General features: G+C 36.9%; 4 protein-coding genes across 4 annotated transcripts; 1 reads left to right on the forward strand and 3 right to left on the reverse strand.

Moving 5' to 3' along the window:
- Positions 1 to 403: 403 nt before the first annotated feature.
- LOC107797596 (10 kDa chaperonin 1, chloroplastic-like) lies at positions 404 to 3781 on the reverse strand. The gene is made up of 7 exons (XM_016620494.2): positions 3625 to 3781; positions 3456 to 3514; positions 3298 to 3348; positions 2064 to 2129; positions 1910 to 1957; positions 1628 to 1657; positions 404 to 619 (listed from the first exon to the last, which is right to left on the reverse strand). The coding sequence occupies exons 1-7, from the start codon at positions 3707 to 3709 to the stop codon at positions 551 to 553; spliced, it is 408 nt and encodes a 135-aa protein (XP_016475980.1). The 5' UTR covers positions 3710 to 3781; the 3' UTR covers positions 404 to 550.
- Positions 3782 to 10246: 6465 nt separating this feature from the next.
- Positions 10247 to 11518, forward strand: LOC107797591 (uncharacterized). The gene has a single exon (XM_075257412.1). The coding sequence runs from the start codon at positions 10262 to 10264 to the stop codon at positions 10892 to 10894; it is 633 nt and encodes a 210-aa protein (XP_075113513.1). The 5' UTR covers positions 10247 to 10261; the 3' UTR covers positions 10895 to 11518.
- A 3219-nt stretch (positions 11519 to 14737) lies between these two features.
- On the reverse strand, positions 14738 to 16102 carry LOC107797592 (E3 ubiquitin-protein ligase ATL4-like). The gene has a single exon (XM_075256777.1). The coding sequence runs from the start codon at positions 16013 to 16015 to the stop codon at positions 14918 to 14920; it is 1098 nt and encodes a 365-aa protein (XP_075112878.1). The 5' UTR covers positions 16016 to 16102; the 3' UTR covers positions 14738 to 14917.
- A 6349-nt stretch (positions 16103 to 22451) lies between these two features.
- LOC142162179 (uncharacterized) lies at positions 22452 to 23638 on the reverse strand. The gene is made up of 2 exons (XM_075218502.1): positions 23475 to 23638; positions 22452 to 22962 (listed from the first exon to the last, which is right to left on the reverse strand). Exons 1-2 carry the CDS (start codon positions 23636 to 23638, stop codon positions 22452 to 22454), a joined length of 675 nt encoding a protein of 224 aa, XP_075074603.1.
- Positions 23639 to 25872: the final 2234 nt, after the last annotated feature.

Here is a 25872-nt window from a genome sequence, read left to right on the forward strand (position 1 = left end):
GAAAGGATTACAATCCCCATTGCGAGTTGACCTTAAATCAAGTGATGCTATTCTGAGTTTCTAAGGTGTGCCAGATTTTAGTTGTAGATTTGGTGGCTTATGATTGCTGATGTAGTCAAATATATAGTATAGAGAAGATACGTTCTGCGAATATACAAAAATAAAGAAAATGTCTCCTTTACTGTTCTCTTTCTTTTTGTAGTCAAATTAAGCTTCAATATAGATGGCGCAAACTAGAAGGATCAGTTGACACTAGAAAAGAAAGGTCGATAATTCCACCATGTTCAGATGAATTTGCAGAAACGTATGATAAACTCAATAGGCGTATAATGAAGATGGATCGCGCGGGAGGAAATGGACTAAATTGTAATATTTGTTGAAGAAGAAAAGAAGCAGCAGCAAATTTATCTCAATCTCAACACTTCATAACATCCACTAAAAACATTAATCTCAACATTTTTGTTGTTCTACAAAAGATGAGGTGGTACAACACATCCAAATCTGACAAAACTTAGGGCTCTAACATAATGCAAATAGAAGACGATATGATTTATTCAACCAAAGCAAGCAACTCACTCTCCTTGCAGAAACAATGCCTTGCATCAGTTCCCAAATCCACCTGGATAGGTTGAGATATACACAAGTTACAGAAAAACATTTGATTTGTAATTAACAGACACTAACGAAAGTAGTTACTGTGTACAACTTGTAACGCTAAAGTCAGCATACATCAAATAATCTATAAGCTAATCTAGACCAGACAAACCAAAAACAATGCAACTGACACCATCTTTGACACTGAAACAGCATTCCACAGCTCCAAATAAGTACTTACTCTAGCAATTTAGAGCCGATGACAACATTAACACACACACACATGTCGATTCATTTTTCATTGTTTCTGTATAACTAATTAGAGTCATACTTTAGGCCCTCACAAGATTTGGGCTAACACCAGCTAAGTCCACCAGCCACGTAGAGGGCTAACCACCTATGGACTCCAAAGCTAACATTAACTGCTTTGGCAACCAACATATCGTTATCTTAAAGGCTAGCAATAGTATGCAGATTTTATGACAACAGCCATTTGACCCTTCAATAACTGCGTTGATCCTAAGTTATCTTCTTCACAGCAAACGGTGAACTGTTGATCCTAAGTAATCTTCTTCACAGCAAACCTTTTACTACATCAAATCTCTATTTCTGAAAAAGCCTAGAACAGCATCTTAAGAACTAATTGTATAGGCTTCCGAGTCATCCAGTAAATCCCTCTCAGGTAGGTAATAAGACCGCCAGTTGCATTTTACTAATGTTTATCACGTGAAAGTAGTTTTAACTTTTAACAGTCGTTATTCTTATACTCCATAATCCCTAAATTAACATAGACCCTATTATGACACTAAGGGATATTAACACGGACCAAAAAAGTCTTGACCATTTTGCAACACGACTGGCCTATCAAAAATAGAAGATACTATAAGTAAATGATTTTTCCAAAGAGCACTAGTTTTCCAAGAAGAGATTTAGATCCTTTCAGCAAGGCAAAAAAATGATATATGAAACAGAGTGGTGCTTAGGCATGTCAATAAACACAAGTATATATCAGCTCACTACGAAAACCCCATACCTCATAAGCGTTGATGTCAGAGAAAAGAACCTGCAAAAGAACCATATCATTCATTTAGAAGAACGTACTCAAAGGATCAGTAAAATTTAGATAAGTAATGCAAGCCATCATCCCCTCCACCAAGGGGTGGAACTTGGAACTTGGAAAGAGAGATTAGCAAAGCTCTATCACTTGACAATTCTTTCCAAAGAAACTAGTACCATGAAGCATACAAATAAAATAAAAATGAAAGCTTTTATCTTTGATAGAAATTCAAAAAATCAAAAAATTCGGAAGTCTTACCTTCTTCCCCGCCTCTACTTGAGCAACCTCAGAACCAACAGAGAGAACCTAGAATTAACAAAATTGGTCTCAGTCAGTCATCAAAAGGATATTTAATTCCACCATATGCATCTAAAATCTGTCCAAATGAATAATTAATATGCATAAAACTTACTTCTCCCATAAGATAGCGCTCGAACTTCACTGCTGATTTTGGAAGCAAAACTCCACCAGCAGATTTCTGCACACAAACTCTTTCTTTCAGTAAATATTACAGAAAGGCCTCCTTACTGCTGTGTAGCTGGCCAGTCTTATATAACAGTAGACAAACCAAAATTATTCTATGCTAAGCACCTCTGCGCCATAATTCATGTAGGTCAAATAACTTGCAAGTTGCATCAACACATCATCCAGACTTCTTTAACAGCATGCATAACTGTTTCTTTTCAGTTCAGCGATTAAAATTTCTAGGAGCATAACAAACACCAAGTCACATAAGAAACAGTCATAACGAGGAGTAGGTGGCTGGGAGGACACATAGAGGAGAAATGCTCGTTGGACTCCATAATACTTGTAGCAATCCGAAAGTAGAACAATGTAGTCATATCTGAAAAATGTAGTAGAAGTTCATTGAGAAAGTTTTAAAAAGATTAAGGACCCATTTGTCCATAAGAATTTTTTCCTTTTTTCAAAAACTTATCTTCAAAATGTTGTTTGGTTATACATAGATGAGTTTCAAGAAATTTTGAAGATGAGTTTCAAGTTTGAAAAAATGTTTTCCTTCACAATCTGAGTTTTTAAATATATTTTTTCAACTCAACTTCAAAAACTACTTTTTTCGTCAAATCTCTCATTTTTTATGTCCAAACGCCTACTAAGATACTCATTCTTGGTGTGACCATTGCATGATGAATCTTTATATACATATAACACGCTGGACTAATATGTCTTTTCTTCTTCTTTTTTTTCATAAATGAAGCATCACACGCATACATTATATCCATATGATTTAAGCTAGCTTGATCCTTTAATAAAAATAACCTTCCTGATGTACAGTATAAATCATTGGCACCAAACATCTAGCACCTAGTTAACAGCACTTTTAAAATATTAAGTTTGCTCTCATGGAGAGACTCTTAAGAAAGAAACAAAAGGACTAACTTTTGTTATGCTACTTATTGCAAAACAGTCGAGGCCCTTTTGAGCATCTATGGAAATTTGAGTTACACAGTCGTATCTAGTTGTCAAACAATACACCACAATGCGGTGCCCAAATCACTGCTCTCAAAGGCCCTAACTTGATAGCTCCTTTAAGACACAAGTCCAGTTCTTGCAATATTATACAATAAAATTCAACTAGGCGAATTGGCAAAAAAGAGAACACAATTAAGGGACATCTGTAAAAGTACCTCAGACAATTCTTCTAACCGAATCAAAACTCTATCAGCTTGCGGCACAACCTATATTCAAACAAACAAAATAAGTAACCAAGCTACCATTTCTTAATTTTCCTTCTTCAAATACGAACAAATATTACATTGACTTAAATAAGCATAAAAGGAGTCACCTTTGTGGGTTCCCATTTCTTGGAAATGGCATTAATTCTCAAAGAATTTCTCTTCAGACCTGTACAAAACCGAAAAAGGGGTAAATGAGAAAGTAAAGAAAATAACAAGAAAACATAAAAATTACAGTTTCAGCTAAAGGGGAATTTCTATCGAGAAAGAGATATGTACCTATAGGTCTTTGGGTAGAGAAAGAGGTAAGATTTGTGGAGTGAGAGGTGAATGGCTTAGCCACCGCAATGAATGTAGAAGCCATGGATAAGGCGAGAGCAGCTGCTGTTTACAGTGCGTATATAGAGAATAAACTACAGTAGGTGTTTGGTGACCCAGTCCAATAAGGGCAATTAAAGGGGTTGTGAGGGGTATAATTGTAAAACTTTGTCAAAAAGATTATTGGCTTCGTCTTTGTTCTGGATTGTTCGAATTGTAATTCACAAATTTACATTTTCTATGCCTCAAAATTTTGTATAATAGATTTGTAAGGGTCTATTTGGAAAGATACCCGGTAACTAAAATTAATCGTAATTACACAATCTAGTAATTATACAATATAGTAATTATGATGACCTATTTGTTTTTCATAACGTAATTAAAGTATAATTATAAGTGTATTTTTTTATTGCACAATTATAATTACACAGTTCAATTAAATTATAAATAATGCAATTATCAAAACTTAAAAGTTAGTTTCATGGAATGTCGGAGATCTCATATTTGATCTTTGTGCATATTCCGAGAGTTTATGAAATTGCTGAAATTGTCTTTGAAGAACATATATAGCCTTATTTATTGGCATGAATCAGGGTTTGGGTAGAGTAGCCATCAAGTAACCCTAATAGATTCCTAATATTTCAAGAGTTGTCTTGAATATAGGATTTATCTTGATCTGTTAAAATTTCAGTATCTACAAATGAAGAATTTGTAGATAATAAATTTGCGTCGAGAAAATAAAATCAGGACCGAAAAATATTGCAACAATCGTAGTATTTTATTTCAAATAATATGAGTGTACAATCTCTATTATTCCTCTGATTCTACTTTTCTAGTATAAATAAATTCAATGGCCTTTGAGCTTGATCTTGAATATGTAGTTGTTGCCACGAACGATGATCTTGTTCTTGAGCCTGAGCTTGATTGCTTGAACTTGACCTTGATTTATTCTTCGTTCTTGAGCTCGAACTTGATATTGTTATTCGTTCTTGAGCTCGAACTTGATTTGTTTTTCGTTCTTTAGCTTGAACTTGATTGCTTGAAACTTGTGGAGGAATTTGCAGTGTTTGATCCACGAGCTCTTTCTTGCTTCTTGTTATAACTTCTAGTGTCTTTTCTGAGGCATGAAGACCCTTATTTATAGTTGTGGAAGGGATGAGTTATGATAAGAACAAACTCTTTCCGACCAATCAAATTGAAGTATGACAAGGCCGTATTTAATTGGCTGGAACATGTCACTTGCACATGTGGCACGGTTTCATTGGCCCTTTAATTTGACTTGGCATGCCTTGTCATTTCGACACATGGCACGATTCTATTGGCTTTTTTGTTTGACTTGGCATGCCACGTCATTTGACACGTGGTACCAAACTGGGCCTCTAGGAAGATAACTTATTGGGCCTAATGAATCGGGCTCATCACTTGTAGCCCATTTAACCAATGGATTTGAACGTATTTATTTAATCCATATATATTGAACCTATATAACTAATCCAATTATATTAGGCTAATAAATTTATTTGAACTAATATATCTTGAATTTAAAAATATAATCCAAATAATTTTATGGATTTAAATCCAATAAAATTTAGATGCCTACAATCACATTATTCAAATGTTTGACAAAACTAATCTATCAATTCTAACTAAAAAATAAACAACATGCAACGTGAAATAACAAGCCAATACTACTAAAACAAGTAAATTGGAATCATAAATATAACACAATTTAAACATGCATAGGACGTGCGTCGGGTGAGTCCCGGTTTATTTAATTTGGCTTTCAATGGAGAGTATTGTACGTCGGGGTGAGTCCCGGTTTATCGGGCCCCTTCGTTGCCCAGCCTGGAGAGGCCGTTGGCAAGACGGACGATGAACTTATTGCTCGGATTACTGGGCACCAAGCTTTTCGAGCCCATGCTTTTCCGGTGTTGGGGAAACTATCTGTTTCATGGACCAATTGCTCAGCCTCCAGTTTATGAGATTGTTTCTTAGTAATATCGGCCTGTTCTGAGCCGTTTCTGTTATTTGTAATACTGTACGGCGCAAAGGGCTTTGCTCGGTCATTGCTTGCGAGATGGTACGGTACATAACATTTTCTACTTGTGTGTTTGGTGGCGTTCATTCCTTGTTCGCGTACCTGTGAGAATGCTCGCGTTCCTGCTCTGAGCCAAAAAGAGTATGATAAGTTAAATCCAAACGAAATTGCCTGTTACCTCGGTCTGGTAAGTCGGTGAAGGGAGAATGGTGTTGTAGGGTCACTCGCTTCGCCCCGTGCTCGAGTGGCGATTTCAGATTTGGCAGCCGTATTTGGCTTCGTCATTAGTCGCGTCTAGGCTTTTCGTGGGTTGGACTTACTTTGCCTGTTGGGATCTCGAGGCCAAGTCCCGATCCGATCCCGTCCGATATGCGCAAACAATAAGGAAACACATGTCATACTTTGTTCATAAATCACATAGTGCGTGTGGGTACGAAAATAAGGCAGGATACGCCCATTATTTCAAAGAATCACACAGTAGGCTATCGTCCCTTCCTAAGAGGTGGGAGTACATGCCAGTGTATAAGGTAAATACGTCAAATAGGATTGCGGTCATGCTAAGCGCGTAGTGACCGTGATCCTACTTTAAACATGCATATGATGTGTCAAACCCATCGCTACAAATGAAGCATGGGTTTTGCATAGACATCAAATATAATTTCGATTTCATGCAGAGATCTGACCCAGATTGGTTTGGTTATCTCAAAAGCTTATCTATCACTTTTTCAAGTTAGTGTTTATACCGAGATGGTGAGGTTATGACAGCGTGGAAGTGATACTTGGCTAGTTTTAGATCTAAAGAAAACTAAAAATTTGGCTAAAAAATCCCCACAGACGGCGCCAAATTGTTTGACCAAAAAGTATCTAACTTTTTGCTAAACTAATTAATGATGAAAATAGAAGATAAATCTTAGGTAAGGATAATTAACTCTAGATCTAAGCACATTGAATAAGAGAATAAGATATAATCAAGCTTTTAAACTTTCTGGGACCATATAAGATATCAAATATAAAGGATAGGCTTACATTCTTAACATATTATTCTGTAATGTAAGAGCAAAGAAAGAAAGGAAGGAATGTCATTGATAACTATGAGATCTGTCTTTAGTGATTCAGCAATGACAATTACAAAGATTTGCAACCAAGATCTAAGCTTTCGCTTTATTGTTGTTAGAGATCTTTTCATATTCCTTTGTCTTTCCCTATTTTGGGAGAGATGCCCATTTTTCTTGTCTTCTCGCCTCCTATATATATTATAAATATTTTTCTTTGTCCAGCGGTCTTTAGCTAGAATACTCTCAATCTTAATTATATTTTACATCGCTCCCCTTAAGTATTACTGACATATATTTTGATGTACAAACTTTTTGATGGCTCGATACTCATCGTTACTACGCCTTGTGGGTACGGCCACAACTTAGTCGCCCCCTTACAATTTCTTTTAATGTTAATCCACGTGTGGTGAGATTTTGACCCATACAATAAACTGTATTAGTATATTTCTTAAACCTTAGTCCCATTCCTAAGCCAAAAAGGGAAGTAACGAACGGCTACTTGGGACCACCACTCTCTTCTTTTCTCCTCAATTCACTGCAAGAAATTCAATAATTTGTCTACTTTCCTGCTAATGATCACTCTGTTTTTCCACCAAAAAATGAACCCCATTGTCCCTTTTAACTCTCCATAGTACACACTCTACATTGTTAAAGGCAAATACCCTTTTTTTTTTTTTATCCCAGAAAGTTTCCTTCTTTTTCCGTTTTATCTTAACTTTCTCCCTTTTTTATCAAGCTCACATTTTTGGGTTTTAGTCTGGGTTGTGAGTGGCTGTGATGATGGTGAAGAAGCTCTGCTGCTTTCAGTATTTTGTTGTTTGTAGTCTCCTCTTAGCTGTTGTGGTTTCCTCCGAGTACCATGGTAATCTACTCTCTACACTTAAATTGCCTCATTCCTTTTATTTTCTTGGCTACTTTCAGCATTTAGAAATTTTACTTTAGTGTCTTCAGTTTCCAATAATGTAGTCTAACAAGTTTATGCTCTACAAAACCCAGCTTTGGATGGGTGGGTTATCTTCATAGTCTAAAAAATAACTGACAAAACCTTGTTGTGAATAATGTTCTTTTGTTTAAACTGAAGGAATTTGATGAAAAATGTTATTGCTGAAAAGAAAAAAACATGTTGAGAGAGTAGGGATGTGGCTTTGCAATTAGGCTATAGATTCAAGGTTTTGCTTAGTTGATTTTAGTTAATGTTTTGACATTACTGAACAAATGACCAGTTAGGTTTTGCCTAGTTGATCTCAGTTCATGTTTTAGCTTTACTAGACAATTTCCAATTTTACAATGTTGCTTTCTTATAGATTACTCATATAACCCCTTATATTTGCTACATGTGTTCTTCCTAACTATTTTGTGTTTGTGAGATAGGAAGAAAAAGGTCTTTGGTGTTTGTGAGAATACATGTCTAGAGAAAGAAGAAGCACTTAGCTATTTTGTTTCCTAATGGTGCTGCATAATACTACCACCTGTAGACATCGAAATTTTAATGGATCAAGCATATATGAAATTTGGGCTAAATCATAAATTCAATACACTACTCTTGAAATTCTAGGAGTCTATTAGGGTTGTTTGGAGACTATCTATCAAAGCTACTCTACCCTAACCCTTATTTCCTTAAAAAAGTATCTCATGGGATACTCACAAAGAGATCAAGATGTGGCCGGATAATTCTTGATAATCAAATACTTAAGAAGATCCACAACATACTTTCATGGATATCAGATACATCCAAGAAGGTCCGCATCATCCTACGTTCGAGAAACACGCTGCTTCAGCCCTCGAACCACAGAGATAATCAAGAGAGAAGAATATAAGGAAGAAACAGAATTGTACTCACCAATTGATCGATAAAATTACTTTATTCTTTTGTGATTGCAATTTATTTTCGTATGTCGAAAATTCGTTGCAAACACTACCATTTACTATGCATGCTATAGTAATGTATTTGTTATAACAATCCCGGCCTATATTTGGGTTTGTGGATATAATTTATACCAATATCCACTGGCTCCCATTGAACCGATTTCGATCTTTAGCTGTACCCGGAGGTGGAGCCAGATTTCTTTTAGGAACATCAAAGACCAAAAGAACAATTTTTTAGCACGACATACAAATTGTGATTTCTTTTAACCTTCGAGAGGGGGTGGGCAAAAAGGTGGCATCCCTCAAAACAATACGGTGTCACTGTCCGGGCTGGTATCTTGCAATTAGTACACATTTACTTACTACAAAAAAAAAAATTGGATTACATTAGGGCTCTCCAAGAAACTCTTGCTTGGTAGGCACTACCACCCACTGATACAATTCCATCCCCTTCTCCCGTTGTGAGTCACAGGTTGCCTTGGGAAGCACAATGCTTATCGTGCTTCCTTTTGTGAATCTTCGTCGCTCATATGATTAAATCGAGGATGCAATCTGCCTTACTTTGATGCACTATGTTCTTAGTTCCATCCACAATCTTAATTATTGTATTCAGCATTCCATGTTCTGACTGAATACCTGGCTCAGAGCTTTTTATGGCTTGTCTAACATATTCTCAGTTCTTTAAGAAAAGTCAAGAACCTACTTAGCTTTCTAGTACCTACTGAGCAACTGAAACGGATTTGAATATGGAGAACTTGAATAGTAGAGAACCTGCTTAGCTTTCTAGTACCTATGTCTCAATAAACACTCAAGAGAGTGTATGTTTGTCTAGATTCTCCACATTTAATAACTTGAAATAACTGATGAAAACGTAAAGTGGTAGAAGAAGTAGTAGGTAGTTAATTAGTCCACTCTTACATTCATTCTGTAGAGCCCTTTGTTTACTTCCTGAGTCCTCCATCATTTGCAAGTTTTACATGCTCTTCTTGTACTCCTGTTTGTCTCCCATTATGTTCCTAGTTGGAGTTTTTGGTGATCCTAAATTATGAAGCTGAAGAAAGGATTATTTATCACAAAAGAAAGAGAGAAAAGAAGTTAAAGGAAGGATTTACAAGTTCAGTTTTAAACTGGTATTAGTCATGCAATACTAAGATTTCCAAATACGGAGCCGGAACTGTAATTCCTCTAAGGACTGGACAAGCTATGGTAGGGCCAGGATATCAATATTTGGAGAAGTCAATACTCTAAAGAAAGTATCATAAAGAGGAAAACGGATAAGTATCAACTTGGCCAGTGCCTGATGTTTAAGCTTGGAGGGACAGATACTGATGGCTGTAAGAACCTATTATCTGATATTAGTTACAAGCAGGGGCCATAACCATATTGTGTCTTTGGATAGATAAAAGAATACAACATGAAAATTTTAAAAGAAATGACATAAAAAGGGTCAAGTTTCAACTTGTAAATCTGACACCACTTGATGGACCTTGAGAGCTCGGGATGGTTAATTAAGTTAGCAGGAGGGATTTGAGCAAATTTTTCTAGCTGAACTATATTGTTTTTTGGACATCGCAATAGTAATGTTTTGCAATTGATGAATTAATTCTTTTTGAATTTAGTAGCCTTTCCTTGAACCAGCATGATTTCTGTGTTTAATGCTACAGGAAATTCTGCGAATGACCTTGTTGATATCATCAACAAGAATAGAACTACTCAAAAGCTTCCTCAACTTAGTAATAGTCCTGGACTTGGGTGCATAGCCTTACAATATGCAGAGGAATGTATGGGGAATTGCACTTCTAACAGCAGTGTAAATTGTCAGCCTCCAGAAGACGACTTCACTGAAGTTTTTGCACCAAACTGTGGCGTCGAGCTACCCACTTTTGGGACCATATCTGGCTACATACTCGGCTGTCAACAAAAGTATCTTGAGCCATCAGAAGCCTTCTCAAATGCACTTGTTCATGACAAAAGGACTCTTTCTCTTTTGAGGAATAAAACTCATACTGAAGTTGGAGTTGGTATTATCAAAGCTCACAAGCACAATGGACCTTACTTATGGTGTGTTCTGTTTAGTAGTAGCCAGAGAAATACCACATTCGTACTTGATGATCTTGGTGAGGGGATTAAGCAGAAGAAAGGGTGTTATAGTGGAAACAGCTTCCCTTGCAGCAGAGCGCATAGAGATGAAGGACTTTTATCGAACAAAACTTGGATTTTGGTTTTGTTCTGTATTATCCACTTTCAACAATTCCTTTTCAAACTGTTTTGACAAAACAATGTCTGCACTCAGCTAAAATTTTGTCATGCATTCTGCTGAATCAACCATGGAAACCCATTCATGATACTGAATTTTGGAATTAGTGTTCTCTTTTTCTGCATGAAACATAGTGAACATACAGATTGTCAAGAGACAACATACCGATCAAAGCATTGCAATAAATTTGCTTGTTTTATCTCATCGACCTAAGCTCAGCTACCAAAGGAGAGAACATGAATGTCCATGTGTATGGGTATTTTTCTTCTACTGCTGATACATTCATTTCGGAAATAGCTTCTCTACCTTCACGAGGTGGAGGTAAGATCTGCGTACACGCTACCCTCCTCCGACCACACTTGTGGGATTAAACTGGGATTATTGTTGTTGCTGATACATTCATTAACTAGCATTGCCTTGCATAACACAACATTATATGCAGGAGATCCTAATGTAACTCATTGTATACATAGCCAAAGATCCATTTGAGCTCTGAGTTCTAAAGAGTTTCTCTTACCATATTGCCACAAGGACATAAATCCTAGCATATATACAAAATTTTATGCACTAGGAGTCTTACAGCTTTTCATGATTCTTTGCCATATTTTGGTTTTGTTGCAATGATATTTGTTCTGTTTATCATCAGTTAGCAGAATACTCTGGTGAGACTTGGACCTAATATCTCTTAGCCTGTGTAAAATTATGCAGATTCGCATGTAATGAAAAGAGTCTTCTGAAAACTGGAGAATGGCTACGGAATTTATTCAATTAAGCTGAATAATAAAATAGGGATTACTATTCCACGATCTATTTAAAATCAAAGGCGAATCCACGATTTTAAGTCTGTATTATCGTACCACAGAACCAAATTTTCTTTTGTGACACCTAAAGACTTAAAAAATATATATTTTCAAAACATTCAACTCTCTCTATATGGATATGTAGTGTGCTCTCTATGACCAAAAGTAATTGTAGAGATATGGAGCCACCTGATCACAATGAATGAAAGAGTTGGTGAAGTTCACATACATAGTTGGTCTTACCAAAACCAAAAGAAAGGCAGAGGGCACTCAAAGGAGACACCATTTATATTTGGCAAGTAATATATTTCATGGAAAATATCTATTTTTTCCCACCTAATATTGTTGTCACTGTGCCATAGACAAGACGCAGTTTGCTGGATGACTCATGTGCTTTATAGAGATTAAGTTGACTTAATAATCTAATCAGCCTTTTATAACTTAATTTACCTCTACTAACCTCAAATTCACACTTGTCCTTTAAAGAAACTTCTATAAACAACAACCATGATCCCACGTAAAAAGGGATCAATCTCACAAGCAATAAGAGTGTGGCCGTGGTTAATGAGATGGATGAAATCAGTGTTCAACTCTCGTAAGAGCTAAATACGCTAGGTCATTTCTTTCCGCTGTTGGTGAATAGAGTTATTTGGTATCTTTACTGGTGTGTCGGAACACTATCTAATGCGATAGACTAGGTAAGTATACATTGATTCTGCGCCATAATAATTATATATCATACAATAAAATCAATCTTGGGAGCCTCTACAAATTAGTTGTAAAAAAAGAGGAAAATATGAAAAGAAGAATAGATTTTTTGACAAAGAAAAAGTTGGTGGACGAATGTTTGCTTTAGATTTGGCTGCATACTTGAGTCCTTTATCCACATAAAAAAAATTGAAAGAGATGCCTTGACTGCGTGCATGACAAGTAAATATATAGTAGAAATACTAAAGACAAAATGGAGAAAAGTTGCTGCTTTTGATTCTGTTGGATCAACTAAGTATTTATGTTGTTTCTTTCTCTAAATCCTGAAACAAATGACATCAAATTTACCTGAAAAAAAGATTCTTCTACGACAACCTCAAGTAGTAATCCTGCTTAAAGCATATACTTGCCCCTATGGCCGTGCTTTATTGTTGGTTGGATCAACTGTTTTTCTTTTGTTCTTGTCTCTTTTCCTTTTTCTATTCTATACAAGGATGTGAACTCATGCAGGAAAAGTTAATACTCTTCAGTATAATCCTATTTACTTTAGGCATTCCAATTCAACTCTTTTGATAATGGACTTCAATTCTTTAATGTTCAAGAAACATCTATATAATTTATTAGGAAACACTTATATGCAGCTGTGAAAATAGGATAGAAATTAATCATTTACCAAGAATTCTTAAAATATTAATTTATTGAAGAAGACTTCCATAACAATATTAGATAGATTACAATGACTTGATTAAATGGCTTGAGATAACGGTAGATGACAAATATTTTCTTGAAGAGCAAGTTCAATTCTAGATTCGTGCAACATAGGGTAAAATAATAATAAAAAAGTTTAATTACTCCATGTTTTCTTTGTGCATATGCATACAAATAAAAACCAAGAATTTACAAAAATAAAGAAGTCAATATTATGTAAATAATAAGGGTTAACTGAGGTATTTGTCGTTATCTACGCCAGATAGGAAAAGATCTATGACAGCGCACGACAAAGAATCAATGTGTATGGGAAGGTTTGAAATTTTTAACAAGGACTTTGGGACAAAATAAATAGATAACCTAATAATGTAATACTATGGGATAATTCACGTCACATGTTTGCGCAACTTTGGTAGGTTGACCAAAGAATGTCAAAACTATAAACAACTTGCTGGCATAATTTCGATACGTTGTGCTTTTCAAATCGCGCAAAATCCTCCCATCATCACCACCGCCGCCAACACATCAAATTTGCAACAATAAATGCATGTTTTATTTTTATAATACATAGTATATACAATAATAACAATATATTCAGTGTTATTCTACAAGTAGAGTTTGGGGCACACAAATCTAAGTCTTAACTTGTGTGAAGTAGAAAGATTGTTTTCGATGGACTTCCGACTCAAGAAAAGAATATATATTTATTTCACGCCAGTTTGGTTTGGTGTTTCACATTCACAGAAAGGAGAGTGAAACAATCTTTGTTTTGTTCCATTTATTGTGGGTCTTTTTGTGGGGGGTGGGGCGGAGGAACGAGGGTATTGGGTCCATGAGCAAAGTAAATAGATGACCAAACTTTTACGGTTAAATGGGGCATAGTGTTATTACTCTCACAATTCATAACTTGGGAGTTGACACCTTTTTGCTCCCATCTAGAAATTGAGTCATCAAATTTGAAGGACTGGCATTTGGTCATGCACATATAACAGAACTAGTAGTTATTAGGGATCTCTTTCCTTTTCAGCATATTTAAGTAAGACTAAAGTTTTCAAGTTAATAAAGCTACTTAAATTGTTCAATATATGCGATGTCAACTCAATCTATAAATAGGAAATTTACCATTGCATAGAGAAAAAGTAAAAACTGCATTTATTTCGAAATAAAACCATCGTAGTTGATTACAGTGCCAAATTCATTTTAAATCGTAGGAAATTATCATGATCCCCACTAAATATGGCAAAAGATTCATAGAAACCATGTGTTATTTGCTTGGGGTTTTGGTTAACTAACTTGGCGATCCTTACATATGAAACGTTGACCTTATCTTGTTAATGATATTATTAGTAGGTAATTTAGAATTTTAAAAGATCGAATACCAATTGAACAAGTAAAGTTCCAACTAAGTTGAAAAATTAATGAGAAGGCTAGTTTTGGATATGATTTCTTTCTCCCCACCAGATCAAATTCATTTTAAAGTTTAAAACCCCAACCAACTCATCACTAGCTATTTCAATCCCCAAAATCACTCCAAAAATGGTGCTATTTTGACTTAGTAAATTTTTAGTCCTCGTAAACTGTAAAGAATAGAATCATTAGCATTCTTGGACATGCTTTACCTTGATTAAAAAGAAAATGGGAAGAAAAGTAAAAAATTGGTTAAATTGTTTCTACTATCTACACTCCAATTCTTGCTAAATCCACTCACAAAAATTATGGATATGAGAGTGGAAATAGCAAATTCTAGTGGTTTTTTGTTTTTTTATCAAGAGAGTATACTGAAAGACGAATTTGCCCCTGCAATGCAATCGAATATACAAATTCATACCCCTGAGAGCCACCGAAACAACTCGCTAATCTCCTCCCCAACCCGGCCAGCTTCCAAATCATCGATAGGCACGACGATGTCGTTCCGCCGGCTACTGCCGTTGAAAAACCTTCCGGAGCTCCGGAACGACATTGTGCGGGACGAAAGAGAAAGTGAACCAATTCTGTCAACATAATCTCGAAGCCAACTTCGTCCACCACCGGAAACATCTGAAGCTATACTTTCTCCAGGTGGCGCCGGCACTGGAACACCGATCGATTCCTTGTCGGTGCATTCAGAAACTCCACGTCGGTGTATGGACCCTACGGAAAGCTCGTAACCGTCATCGACAATGTACTCGAACGAGCCAATAGAATACGATCTCTGACCATCACCTGCGTCGGAATCAGAAGTACCACGACGGCGACTAACACTACCGATCTCAATTCGGAAACTACCGTTATGTCGCAGCTCATTTCCGCCGCGAGCCTCGGCGTTTTCCACCGCTAACACTTTACTAAGCACATCTGCGTCCGTAGGATACACGGTAGACCTGCAGAGCGGACAAGTCTGGTTTGTTACGAGCCAAGCGTCTATACAACTGCTGTGGAATGCGTGACAACATAGCGGAAGCAGACGCAGCTGATCATCCTTTTCGAATTTCGATAAACAGACAGCACAGTCGACACCGGTTAAATTTCCAGTAACAGAACCAAACGTAAAAAGCGGTAACGAATCAACCAATTTCTCCTCCTCCGAACTCCGTCGGTCATCAAAACAACGGTTTTCAGTAACCGCCGTAGCAGCAGCAGAATGCGAGACAACATCATCCGCCGCGGCGTATGTACGGAAGGAGCGGTGGAACCGCCGCGAGATCACGCGAAGGATGAGGTATATAGAAGCAGAAACGATAATAGCAGATGCAATAACAATGATAACTATAATGATCGAAGAAGAGGAAGACGATGATGAAGAAGGTGAAGGAGTATTATTATCGCTGAGAAGATTGTTATCAACAGGTTGAGTAATGGCGGTGTTAGGAGTAGCTCCGCCGTTGACGGTGGTAGTGAAAGGCATCGGGAATGGCGGAGGCTGAGGAAAAAAGGTGGACATTTTTCCAGATTTGAGGAGAAAAATGGGAAATGGAGATGGGGCGGGTAATAAATAGGGTCGTCAGAAAGAGAGTGGAGGGGGGTATTTATGAGGAAACCGATAAAAGAAGAGAAGGCTTTTGGTTTTAGTTCGGAAAGAGCTCTAAGATATTGTATGTACTAACAACTATTAATTGAATCATGCAGAAATTTATTTAGCATAAATATGTATTTTAAAATTTTGATTTATGTTTTCTTGTATTCTTAAAAAGATCTTTTCCAAAACAAAATTCTTACTTCCTTTTTATTCCATTTTAGTCCTTAGTCATTTAACTTTTTGTAGTTTTTTTTTTGTAGACAAATTTAAGGGCATTTAAATTATTTTTACAAAAAGCGTGTACCGTATTTTAAAACATTTTTTAACTAATATATTAACTGCCAGTTACCAATTTTAGAATTTGCACCAAAAACATAATTATTTATTTAAAAAATTAATTTAAACACTTAATGTTTATTAGCAGGGTCTTTATAAGATTTACTTAAATAGAACCAAATGCACATGAAAGATTTATATAATTGATTTTAACTAATTAAGTTTAAAGCGTGATAAATCAAGTGAATGGCACGAGGGAAAGTGACAAGAGAACAACGTTAGAAATAGGAGTTAATGGAAACATGGAATGGATATGGTGTGTGGTACGGAAATTCCAAATATTCTGAAGTTTTTTTTTTCTTTGGAAAAGAAAGAGGAACAGAGATAAGTAGGTAAGCGAAATGAATATGGGACAGACCGCAGACGCATTAAAGAGAGGTGGAGTAGGGCTGCGTCTTTACCTCATCTAGTTCAACCAATTTTCTTTTTCTTTTTCTTTTTCTTTTTCTTTGACAGTTGAACAGTTAATAGAAAAGGGCGCGATTATCTTTTTGAGATAAAAAATAGAATATCGAAGACAATACTTCTTATTTCCTTCCTAAATTAAACATATTATGCAATTCTAGGAGCTTAATGGTACTTGTCATTACATACCAAAAGTTCGTCATCCTTTAGATGACTGCTAAATTTTTGTCAATCATATTAGGTATTCGTAGAATTTAGTATAATATATTTGGACTATGGTGGAAATTCAACATTTAATATGAACAAAATTAGGAAAAATGTTTTTCTCCAAGGCAGGATGACTGCTGGATAAGTACTTCAAAGTCAATTATCCAAAACATTGGAGAATCATTAATAAGATCTTAATGAATGATCAAGGGAAAATGCATAAGTACCCCTAACTTATACCCGGATTCCCAACTATACATTTTTTCTTTACGGGAATTCTATTACCCCACTAAACTTATTTTAAATGAAATTATTTGCACCCTAAAACTAGACAACTAAACTCTTGGCAAGTGGTGAGTTACATGCGCCCTCACATATATTTTTAGTATTTTTTTGATTCTTTCTTCTTTTTCTTATCCTTTTTTCTTATTTCTTATTATTCTCATTTTTTTTTATTATTTCATTCTCTTTCTTTTTGTTTTGGTCACTGGCGGCATAAAATGGTGGTCGTCGGAATTTTACAAACACCATTTTTTCGGCGAATTTTTTTTTGACGATAGATTTTTATCCCGATCTAAGTGTGTTTTGTTTTATATATATATATATAAATTATTCTTGAAAGTGTAATTTATGAGTGAGAGGAAGAGCAAAAGAAATAAAAACGAATATAAGCTGAGAAAACTTTTTTCAGTTAAAATTTCAATACATCATTTTATTCGGCTTGGAAAGGTTTTTCGATGATGAATTTTTACCCCCAAATCTGAGTGTATTTTGCTTTGCTTATGAATAGATCTTTTTGATAGTTTAATTTGTGTGTGAAAAGAAAAAATAGAAGAAAAATAGTTAGACAAAGTCACCGGTGAATGAATTGCCGGAATTAGAGAAGAAATGAAAAAAAAAGTAAAAGAAAAAATACAAAGAAAAAGGAAAAGGAAAAAAAAGTAAGAAAAAATGGTAAAATAGAATAAACAATAATCTGAAAATCGTTTTTTCTTGCTTCTCACTCTCCTTTGGAAGAGTGAAATACGCACACTCTGCCACGTCAGCGTTAAGGGTGCAAATAATTCCACTTGAAATAAGTTTAGGGGGGTAATAGGATTCCCGCAAAGAAAAAGTGTGTAGTTGGGAATCCGGGTATAGGTCAAGGGGGTACTAATGCATTTTCCCTATGATGAAATTTTTTGTTGTTATTGTTTGCAACAAATTTTCATAAGAAGAAAAATAAACTGCAACAAAAATAATACGAAGAAAAAGAGATTTTATTGATAAATATTTGTGAGTACAATTCTATGTATCCCTTGATTCTCCTCTTTAAAATTATCCGTAATTCGAAGGCTTGAGAAGCGTCTTTCTCGATTGTAGGATGATGCAGACCTCCTTGTGATGTATTTAATCGCCAAGAACGTCGAGCAATACTTTGTTGTTACGGGTTGATCTCCGGAAAGAACTCTGTTGATCACTCCTTTGTTGAAGAACTAAGCACTTGATGATTGATCTATTTGTTTATAGATGCATTCACCAATTGCGGAATATTCTTCTCCAACTCTGAATGTCCCTTGAGAGTTATGTAACCCTTCTATTTATAGTTATAGAGGATGGACAGTCCAACTACATATGAACTCTCTTGCTTTATTCTGATTGGCTCATGTCATTTTAGCTACTTGGTAACATATGGTTGGTTCTTGCTTTTTGACTTGGATTGCCACATTGTTTAACACGTGGCATCATCTTGTTGGCTTTGGATTTGACTGGACATGCCATGTCACTTGACACATGGTACGAGTCTGGGCCTTAAGATGAAGAGAACCTTGAGTTCGAAAATAATAAAATGGACTAATTTAACTGTAAAGCCCAAATTAATTATTTAACCCAATTGAGTTTAATCCAAATTTTGTATGGATTAGACCCAATAAATTTTATATGTCTACAGATGCCCCCTACTTCAAGGTTTGTCCTAAAATGACTTATTTAGACTTGAAGACGAGGCTTGAAGTACCAGTAAGACAATTATTATTATTTTCCGACAAAAACCTCTTTTGAACTTAATTACAAACATCTCATTCGAAGGAAAGCAAGATATATCAAAATTGAAATTTCTTTCATGTAAAATTCTCCAAAATAATCGCTTGGATAAATCTGCTTAATTAAAGAAGGAGTTGCTTTTAATATTTTCCTTCTCCGGTTAAGAGATCAATCCAAGATCTTCTTAAGGACAAAAAAATCAAAGTAATTCCATCTTTTGACTTAGAATTACTATTTTTAATGCAATTCTTCTTGGAAAGAATGATTAAATCCAAACATTAAGCAAAGCCACATAACTCACCTACCTTAATTCGTATTTGGACATTAATTGCAATCCACACATGACGAGTTCTCAATTTATGTTTCATTAGCACACGAAATCTTCTTTCTTCATCTTCAGTCCAACTTGTTCACGGGATAATTAACTTCAATCTGATAACTCTCTTCTTTTCCGTTTAAAAGGAGAACTCTTCGTGTGATTCCTATAAAAAGAGGACCAAGTCAACTAGTTTTCCATCATAACTGAATATCAAGCTCCTCTGTCTAACTTGGTTGAAGCACCAAAACTGATACTAGAGCTTCTTCTATCTTCAATTGCTTTCATGAGCTGCTTGCACTCGACCTTTCTTTCATTCTTTTTTTTGTTCTTATCTCCTTAATTTTCTGTTGAATCATGACTCGCTCTCTCTCCCTTTTTTTCTTATGCAGCAAATCATTCAATTTAAACACGTAGAAAAGAGAACTAGAAGCAATCAAGTGCGCGCCATACAATAATTTGGGGATGAAGTCCTGCTTCCTATATTGCTTCTTTATTCAGAATTAATCCATATTGAAGGACTACACCAGCATGAGAAGCCAAATTTGCAAACTTCGATCAATGGAGATCGTTATTCAAGACCAAAATATTTTCCGCAAGTTAAAGCTTCGTGCTATAGGCACCGCCGATACATGCCATGCTCAACTAGACTGTTGTGCAGCTTCCGATGTCTTTTTTATGTCAAACTAAAGTGTCATGCTGCTGAATCGTCGTGCTATTGGCACCATATCCACAGAAACTTCACGTTGTTGGCATCGAGGATTTCCAAATATTTTTCTTTTGCAGGATTTTGCGAGAGTACCAGTGTTATTTGATATCCCTACGAAGATGAATTGCAAGCAAACCACTAGTCTCTTTGTTGCGGCTCGGCGAGAAAGACACATGAAGTGTCTTTTCAACCTCGGCGATGAAATCTCTACTCTTGGAGGCTCGGAGAGACCATATTTCATCAGTGGCGAGTGAGACATGTACCATATCGCATTGTTGCAGGCTGGCGAGCAAGACAACTGGACTAGGCTTTTCCAACTTTGGCGAGCAAGCACTTGGTGCGTCTCTGCTGTTTTGACTTCATAGCATTTTATGCTCGCATTGAAAAAATTGTATCTCAACCTAGGAGTGTCAAAACTATAATCCGCTTGATTCTACAGAATCAAAACTTGCACCACAGTGACATATCCAAAATTTGGGGCCAAATTCCATAAGGACAAGTCAGAATGAACTTTTGAATGCGATGCACAAGTCTATCATTCCGCCTTCACAGCACTACATACTATATTTGGAACGCACATATCTCAAGCTAGGAGCGTCCAAATTGTGAGCCGTCTGCGCCGGGAAAGAAGATTCAGATATAATGCAACTTTCAAGATATCATAGAAGAATTCCTAGCATATTGTCCGCAACAACTTTCTGAACTTGACCCATCTGTCCGCAAAATTGCTTTTCAGCTTTGCGCGCTATGGTGGAAAAAATTCATATATTGAGCTACAAGTGTCGGAACTACAATCCATTTGTACCATTAGAAATAAAACGCAGAGACCTGAAGTACATATAAATTTCATGGCAGAACTCTTTTCGGGCTATCAACAAAAAATTCGCGACATCAACTTAACTGCAGTGAACTTTCAGATCTGCGTACCTTCAGCAAAAATAATTGTATCTTGAGCTAGGAGTATCATAATTACAATCCGTTTGTGCCGTTGGAAAGAAAACTCTTAGATATGCAACACATAAAAATTTCATCCCAGCACTCTTCTCGGGCTAGAAACAAAAAAATATTAAATGTCCAATTGATCGCAGGGAACTTTCAGGTTTGCGTGCTTTCAGCCAGAAAAATTGTATCTTGAACTAGGAGCATCGAAATCACCAACAATTTGACCCTATGAAATTCGAACGTCGAGAACTATAATCTTGTTGAAGATGAAGCTCCATTAATTCTTCATTAGCCTAACAAATATTTTTGAAGTTGATTCTACAGCCTTGTAATGGATTCAGCTATCATCACGAAACTTATATCTTTGTTTATTTCTTTTGCAGACTTGCGAAGAAGTTCAATGAGTCCAGATATAAGTCTAAGATATCATACAAGATGCAGAGTCACCCCTTCACCACTTGTTGCACTTGATTTGTTGATGGTCTTAAAGTTTATCAATGGCCGCTCCCGTGGTGATTGGAGGTTTTTCAAGAGAGATGACTTCTTATATATGAGGCATTGAGGATAGTGTATTAAAATGTGGAGACGCCATATGGACTTGGAAGAAGCATTCAAGACGAGTCGGCCACAAAGCCTAGTTTACGATCATTTTCATGACTTAGGCTTTTGTATAGGAAAACGTCTAATTCCTTTTGTCTCTATATTTTTAATGTATCAAATTTTGTACTATTGAAGCAATAAACATCTTTTATACTTCAAAGAAAATTGTCTCTTTTCCTCATAGATATGTGCCTCTACACTTGAAAGAATTAATGTAATGATCTGATGACGCCAAACTTTTAATTTTTTTAAAACTCATGCGACTGAACTTAGAATGAAACTCTAAGCTGCCTATGTACCTCGGTGAAGAGGATCAAGTCATAACGTAGTTCAGAGGGATAAATTTTTTTTGGTCTTGACTTTTGCCTAGGCCGCCTCTTTCGAGATTTTCAACCTAGCAGACTTTTTTTAGCCGTACACAATTTAGACTCATGCGGGCCAGGAGTGTAGCAACATGCAGTTTAAGCTCATGCATCAACGAGCGTCATGACTTGCAGTTTAGGCTTGTACGTCTAGGAGCGTCATGACTTGCAGTTTAGGCTCGTACGTCGAGGAGCGTCATGACTTGCAGTTTAGGATCGTACATCGAGGAGCGTCATGACTTGCAGTTTATGCTCGTACATCGAGGAGCGTAGGTGACTTTCATGGGAAGTACTGCTTCAGAAATTTTTCGTTGATCGGACCAACTCTTAGACCATCCTTATCGACAATTTTGTATGCGCCACTTGGATAGGTTTCTTTCATAACATATGGACCATCCCATTTTGAGGTAAACTTGTCGCCTATGTGTTTGTTGAGGATTATGGGTCGTCGAACAGCTAGGACTAAGTCTCCCCTTGGAATGATCGTGGCCGCACTTTCTTGTTGAAGGCTCTAGCTAGTCGAGCTTGATAGAATTCCAATTTTTGTTGCGCTTCCAATCTTTTCCCATCTAGTGCCTCTAACTCTGCTAGGCGAAGTTGAGCATTCTCTTCGGACGTGAGTCCTTCTTGTATTGCTATCCGAAATGATGGAATTTGTTGCTCCAATGGCAGGACTGCTTCTACGCCATACACCAAAAAGTAAGGAGTTGCTTGCGTAGCAGTTCTGTAGGTTGTCCGGTATGCCCACAAAGCTTCACCAATTCTCTCATCCCAGTATCTCTTGTTCTTTGCAACAACTTTCTTCAAAAGTTTACCAAGCGTCTTGTTAAAAGCTTCAGCAAGGCCGTTGGCAGGTGCATTATATATTGAAGACTTATGTTGTTTGAAACTAAACTTCTCGCATAGACTCTTCACGAGCTTGTTATCAAATGGCGTTCCATTATCAGTGATTATGTATCTTGGTATGCCGTACCTAAAAATTATATATGACTTGATAAAATCGACAACGGTTTCCTTTTTCACCTCCTTGAGTGGAACAACTTCCACCCATTTAGAGAAGTAGTCCGTAGCGGCCAATATATACCTTTATCCCTTTGATGACTTTGGAAGTGGTCCAACAACATCAAGTCCCCACGCATCAAAAGTCCATGAAGCTACAGTTGGGTGAAGAGGCTTTGGAGGTTGGTGGATGTAGTTGGCCTAAAATTGACACGCTTGACATCTTTTGGCATGATCCATGCAATCTTTCACCATTGACACCTAGTTGTAGCCCATCCACTTAATGCGAAAATGGAGCTTGGGACCAGATTGGTGTGCTCCACATGAGCCAGAATGTGCTTCTTCCATCGCTTGGTAGGCTTCTTCTTTGTCAAGACATCGCAAGAATAGTCCTTCAAAAGAGCGGCGAAACAATGTCCCTTATAGAAGATGAATCGTGGTGCTCTTCATTTGATGTTTGTTCTTTGTTGCGGATCTTCAGGTAACTTTCCATGTTCAAGGTACTCTATCAGTGGTTGCCTCCAATCTTCTTCTTCAATCATTCGAACAGATGTATGATGGCTTTCGTTGACTTGAAGATCTAGAAGTCTAGGAATAGCACATTGATGACACACATATACCTTTGTTGACTCATTCTCTCCAAGTGCCATCGTCTTGGAAAATTAGCCAAAGCATCAGCCTTGCGATTTTCTTCTGTTGGGACATGGTTTAAGAACACTCGGTCGAATTTTTCAAGTAAACCAGAAGTGTATTCATGGTATGACAATAGATCTTCCTTCTTTACCTCGTAACTCCCCAAAATTTGGTTGATGATCAGCTTAGAGTCTCCGTAGATCTCCAACTATAGAATATTCATTTATAATGCCATTTCGAGACCGACGATCAAAGCTTAATACTCTGCAGCATTGTTGGAGCATGTTTCACCTAAAACAAAGGAGAATGACAAGACTTGTCTTTCTGGAGAGATCAACACAACACCTGTCCTCATACCATTACGATGTGCAGATCCGTCAAAGAACATTTTCTATGGTGGCAATTCTTCGATGAACAAAACGTCTTCATCTGGAAACTCGTCTAAAAGCTCTCATTCTGCCGGAAGAGGGTGATCAGCCAGAAAATTGGCTAGTGCTTGTCCTTTCACAGCTTTTTGAGGTGTGTATGTGATCTCATATGGCTTAAACAATATGGACCATCTTGCTTGGCGTCCATAAAGAATAGGTCGAGTCATCACAAACTTCACGGGATCTACTCGAAAGATGAGTTTGATGGTGTATGCTTCAAAATAATGCCTTACCTTATTTATTACATAAAGTAACGCTAAGCATATTTTCTTAACAGGTGTATAGTTCAACTCAGCTCCTATCAGAGTTCGACTAAGGTAGTACAAGGCTTGTTCCTTTCCTTCCTCATTCTCTTGAGCAAGTAGTGCTCCAAGTGAACATTCCTGTGCTGCGATGTAAAGTATCAATGGCTTCCCAAGCATTGGCACCCCTAACGTAGGTGGATTCAGCAAGTATGTTTTGATGCTTTCAAAAGCATTTTGACATGACTGATCCCAATGAAAAGGGATATCCTTCCTCAATTGATGATTGAAGGGTTGACACCGTCCGGCTAGATTAGAGATGAACCTCCAGATGAATGCTAAGTTTCCTTGGAGACTTCGAAGCTCCCTCAAGTTCTTTGGCTTGGGCATTTTCTGAATGGCGTCAATCTTTGCAGGATAAACTTCAATTCCATGATGACGCACAATGAAGCCAAGAAAATTTCCTGAGGTAACTCCAAATGCACACTTGAGTGGATTCATCTTCAGGTCGAATTTTCTTAACCTTTCAAAAATAATTCGAAGGTCTTCAAGGTGGTAACTCCTACTCTTTGTCTTCACCACTAAGTCATCGACGTAACATTCAACCCTCTTATATAGCATGTCGTCAAAGATGTTTTGCATCGCGCGTTGGTAGGTTGCACCAGCATTCTTCAGATCGAAGGGCATCACTTTGTAGCAATATATCCCTTTTGGATTCGGAAAGCAGTACACTCTTCATCTTTTGGAGACATTCTGATTTGATTGTATCCAGAGGACCCATCCATGAATGACATAGCTTCATGCCCTGTTGTAGCATCAACCATGAGTTCAATAATGAGTAGGGGGAAGTCATCTTTTGGACATGCCTTGTTTAGGTCTCGAAAGTCAACACAAACGCGTATTTGACCATTCTTCTTCTTGACAGGTACAATATTCGATATCCATGATGGGTACTTCACCTCTCGAATAAATCCCGCCTCGATAAGCTTGTTGACTTCGACTTCAATTTGTGATACAAGCTCGGGTCGAAACATGCGTTGTGTCTGCTTTACAGGGCATGCTCCACTTTTGATCCCTAAATGATGAACAACTACCTTAGGACTAAGACCATGCATTTCTCTATATGACCAGCGAAGACATCCTTGTACTCGGTCAACAACTTGGAGTATTCCTCCTCCTCTTGAGGCATAAGTATGGCACTAATGAAGGTGAGGCGTGGATCTTTCGGAGTACCTAAATTGAGTTCCTTAAGCTCATCCACAGTTGATTGACCGTCATCTTCTAGTTGAGGGGGAGCCTCATGTACTTCATCATCGACGTTAAGGCATAGGCTATCTTCCACAATTATGTGATAGGATGTTTCCACAAAGTCTGACTTTTCTCTTTGACTTCCTTGGATGGTCGGCATGGCTTATTTCTCTTTCTTTGCTTCTTTATGAGTCTGGCAAGTGTAAACAATGGTTCTCCTTTGCACCTTCAGTGGATCATCTGTGGATATCGACAAAATAGACTTCCTCTTCATATGTGATGGGAAAACACTACAGATTTCTTTGTCAGCAACAACTTCAAAATGATCCCGCT

Source organism: Nicotiana tabacum, chromosome 7, assembly GCF_000715075.1.
Source record: "Nicotiana tabacum cultivar K326 chromosome 7, ASM71507v2, whole genome shotgun sequence".
NCBI lineage: Eukaryota > Viridiplantae > Streptophyta > Magnoliopsida > Solanales > Solanaceae > Nicotiana > Nicotiana tabacum.

What these genes read in the sequence shown, in the direction of transcription:
- LOC107797596 (XM_016620494.2), bottom strand. Translation starts at nt 3,709, where the DNA reads ATGGCTTCTACATTCATTGCGGTGGCTAAGCCATTCACCTCTCACTCC. An exon ending in AGCGCTATCTTATGGGAGAA is followed by an intron (nt 1,958 to 2,063) that starts GTAAGTTTTATG and finishes TGTTAATTCTAG; the next exon opens with GTTCTCTCTGTTGGTTCTGA. An exon ending in AAGTAGAGGCGGGGAAGAAG is followed by an intron (nt 1,658 to 1,909) that starts GTAAGACTTCCG and finishes GTTCTTTTGCAG; the next exon opens with GTTCTTTTCTCTGACATCAA.
- LOC107797591 (XM_075257412.1), top strand. Translation starts at nt 10,262, where the DNA reads ATGATTTCTGTGTTTAATGCTACAGGAAATTCTGCGAATGACCTTGTT.
- LOC142162179 (XM_075218502.1), bottom strand. Translation starts at nt 23,638, where the DNA reads ATGGCACTTGGAGAGAATGAGTCAACAAAGGTATATGTGTGTCATCAA. An exon ending in GAGTACCTTGAACATGGAAA is followed by an intron (nt 22,963 to 23,474) that starts GTTACCTGAAGA and finishes TATAATTTTTAG; the next exon opens with GTACGGCATACCAAGATACA.
- LOC107797592 (XM_075256777.1), bottom strand. Translation starts at nt 16,015, where the DNA reads ATGTCCACCTTTTTTCCTCAGCCTCCGCCATTCCCGATGCCTTTCACT.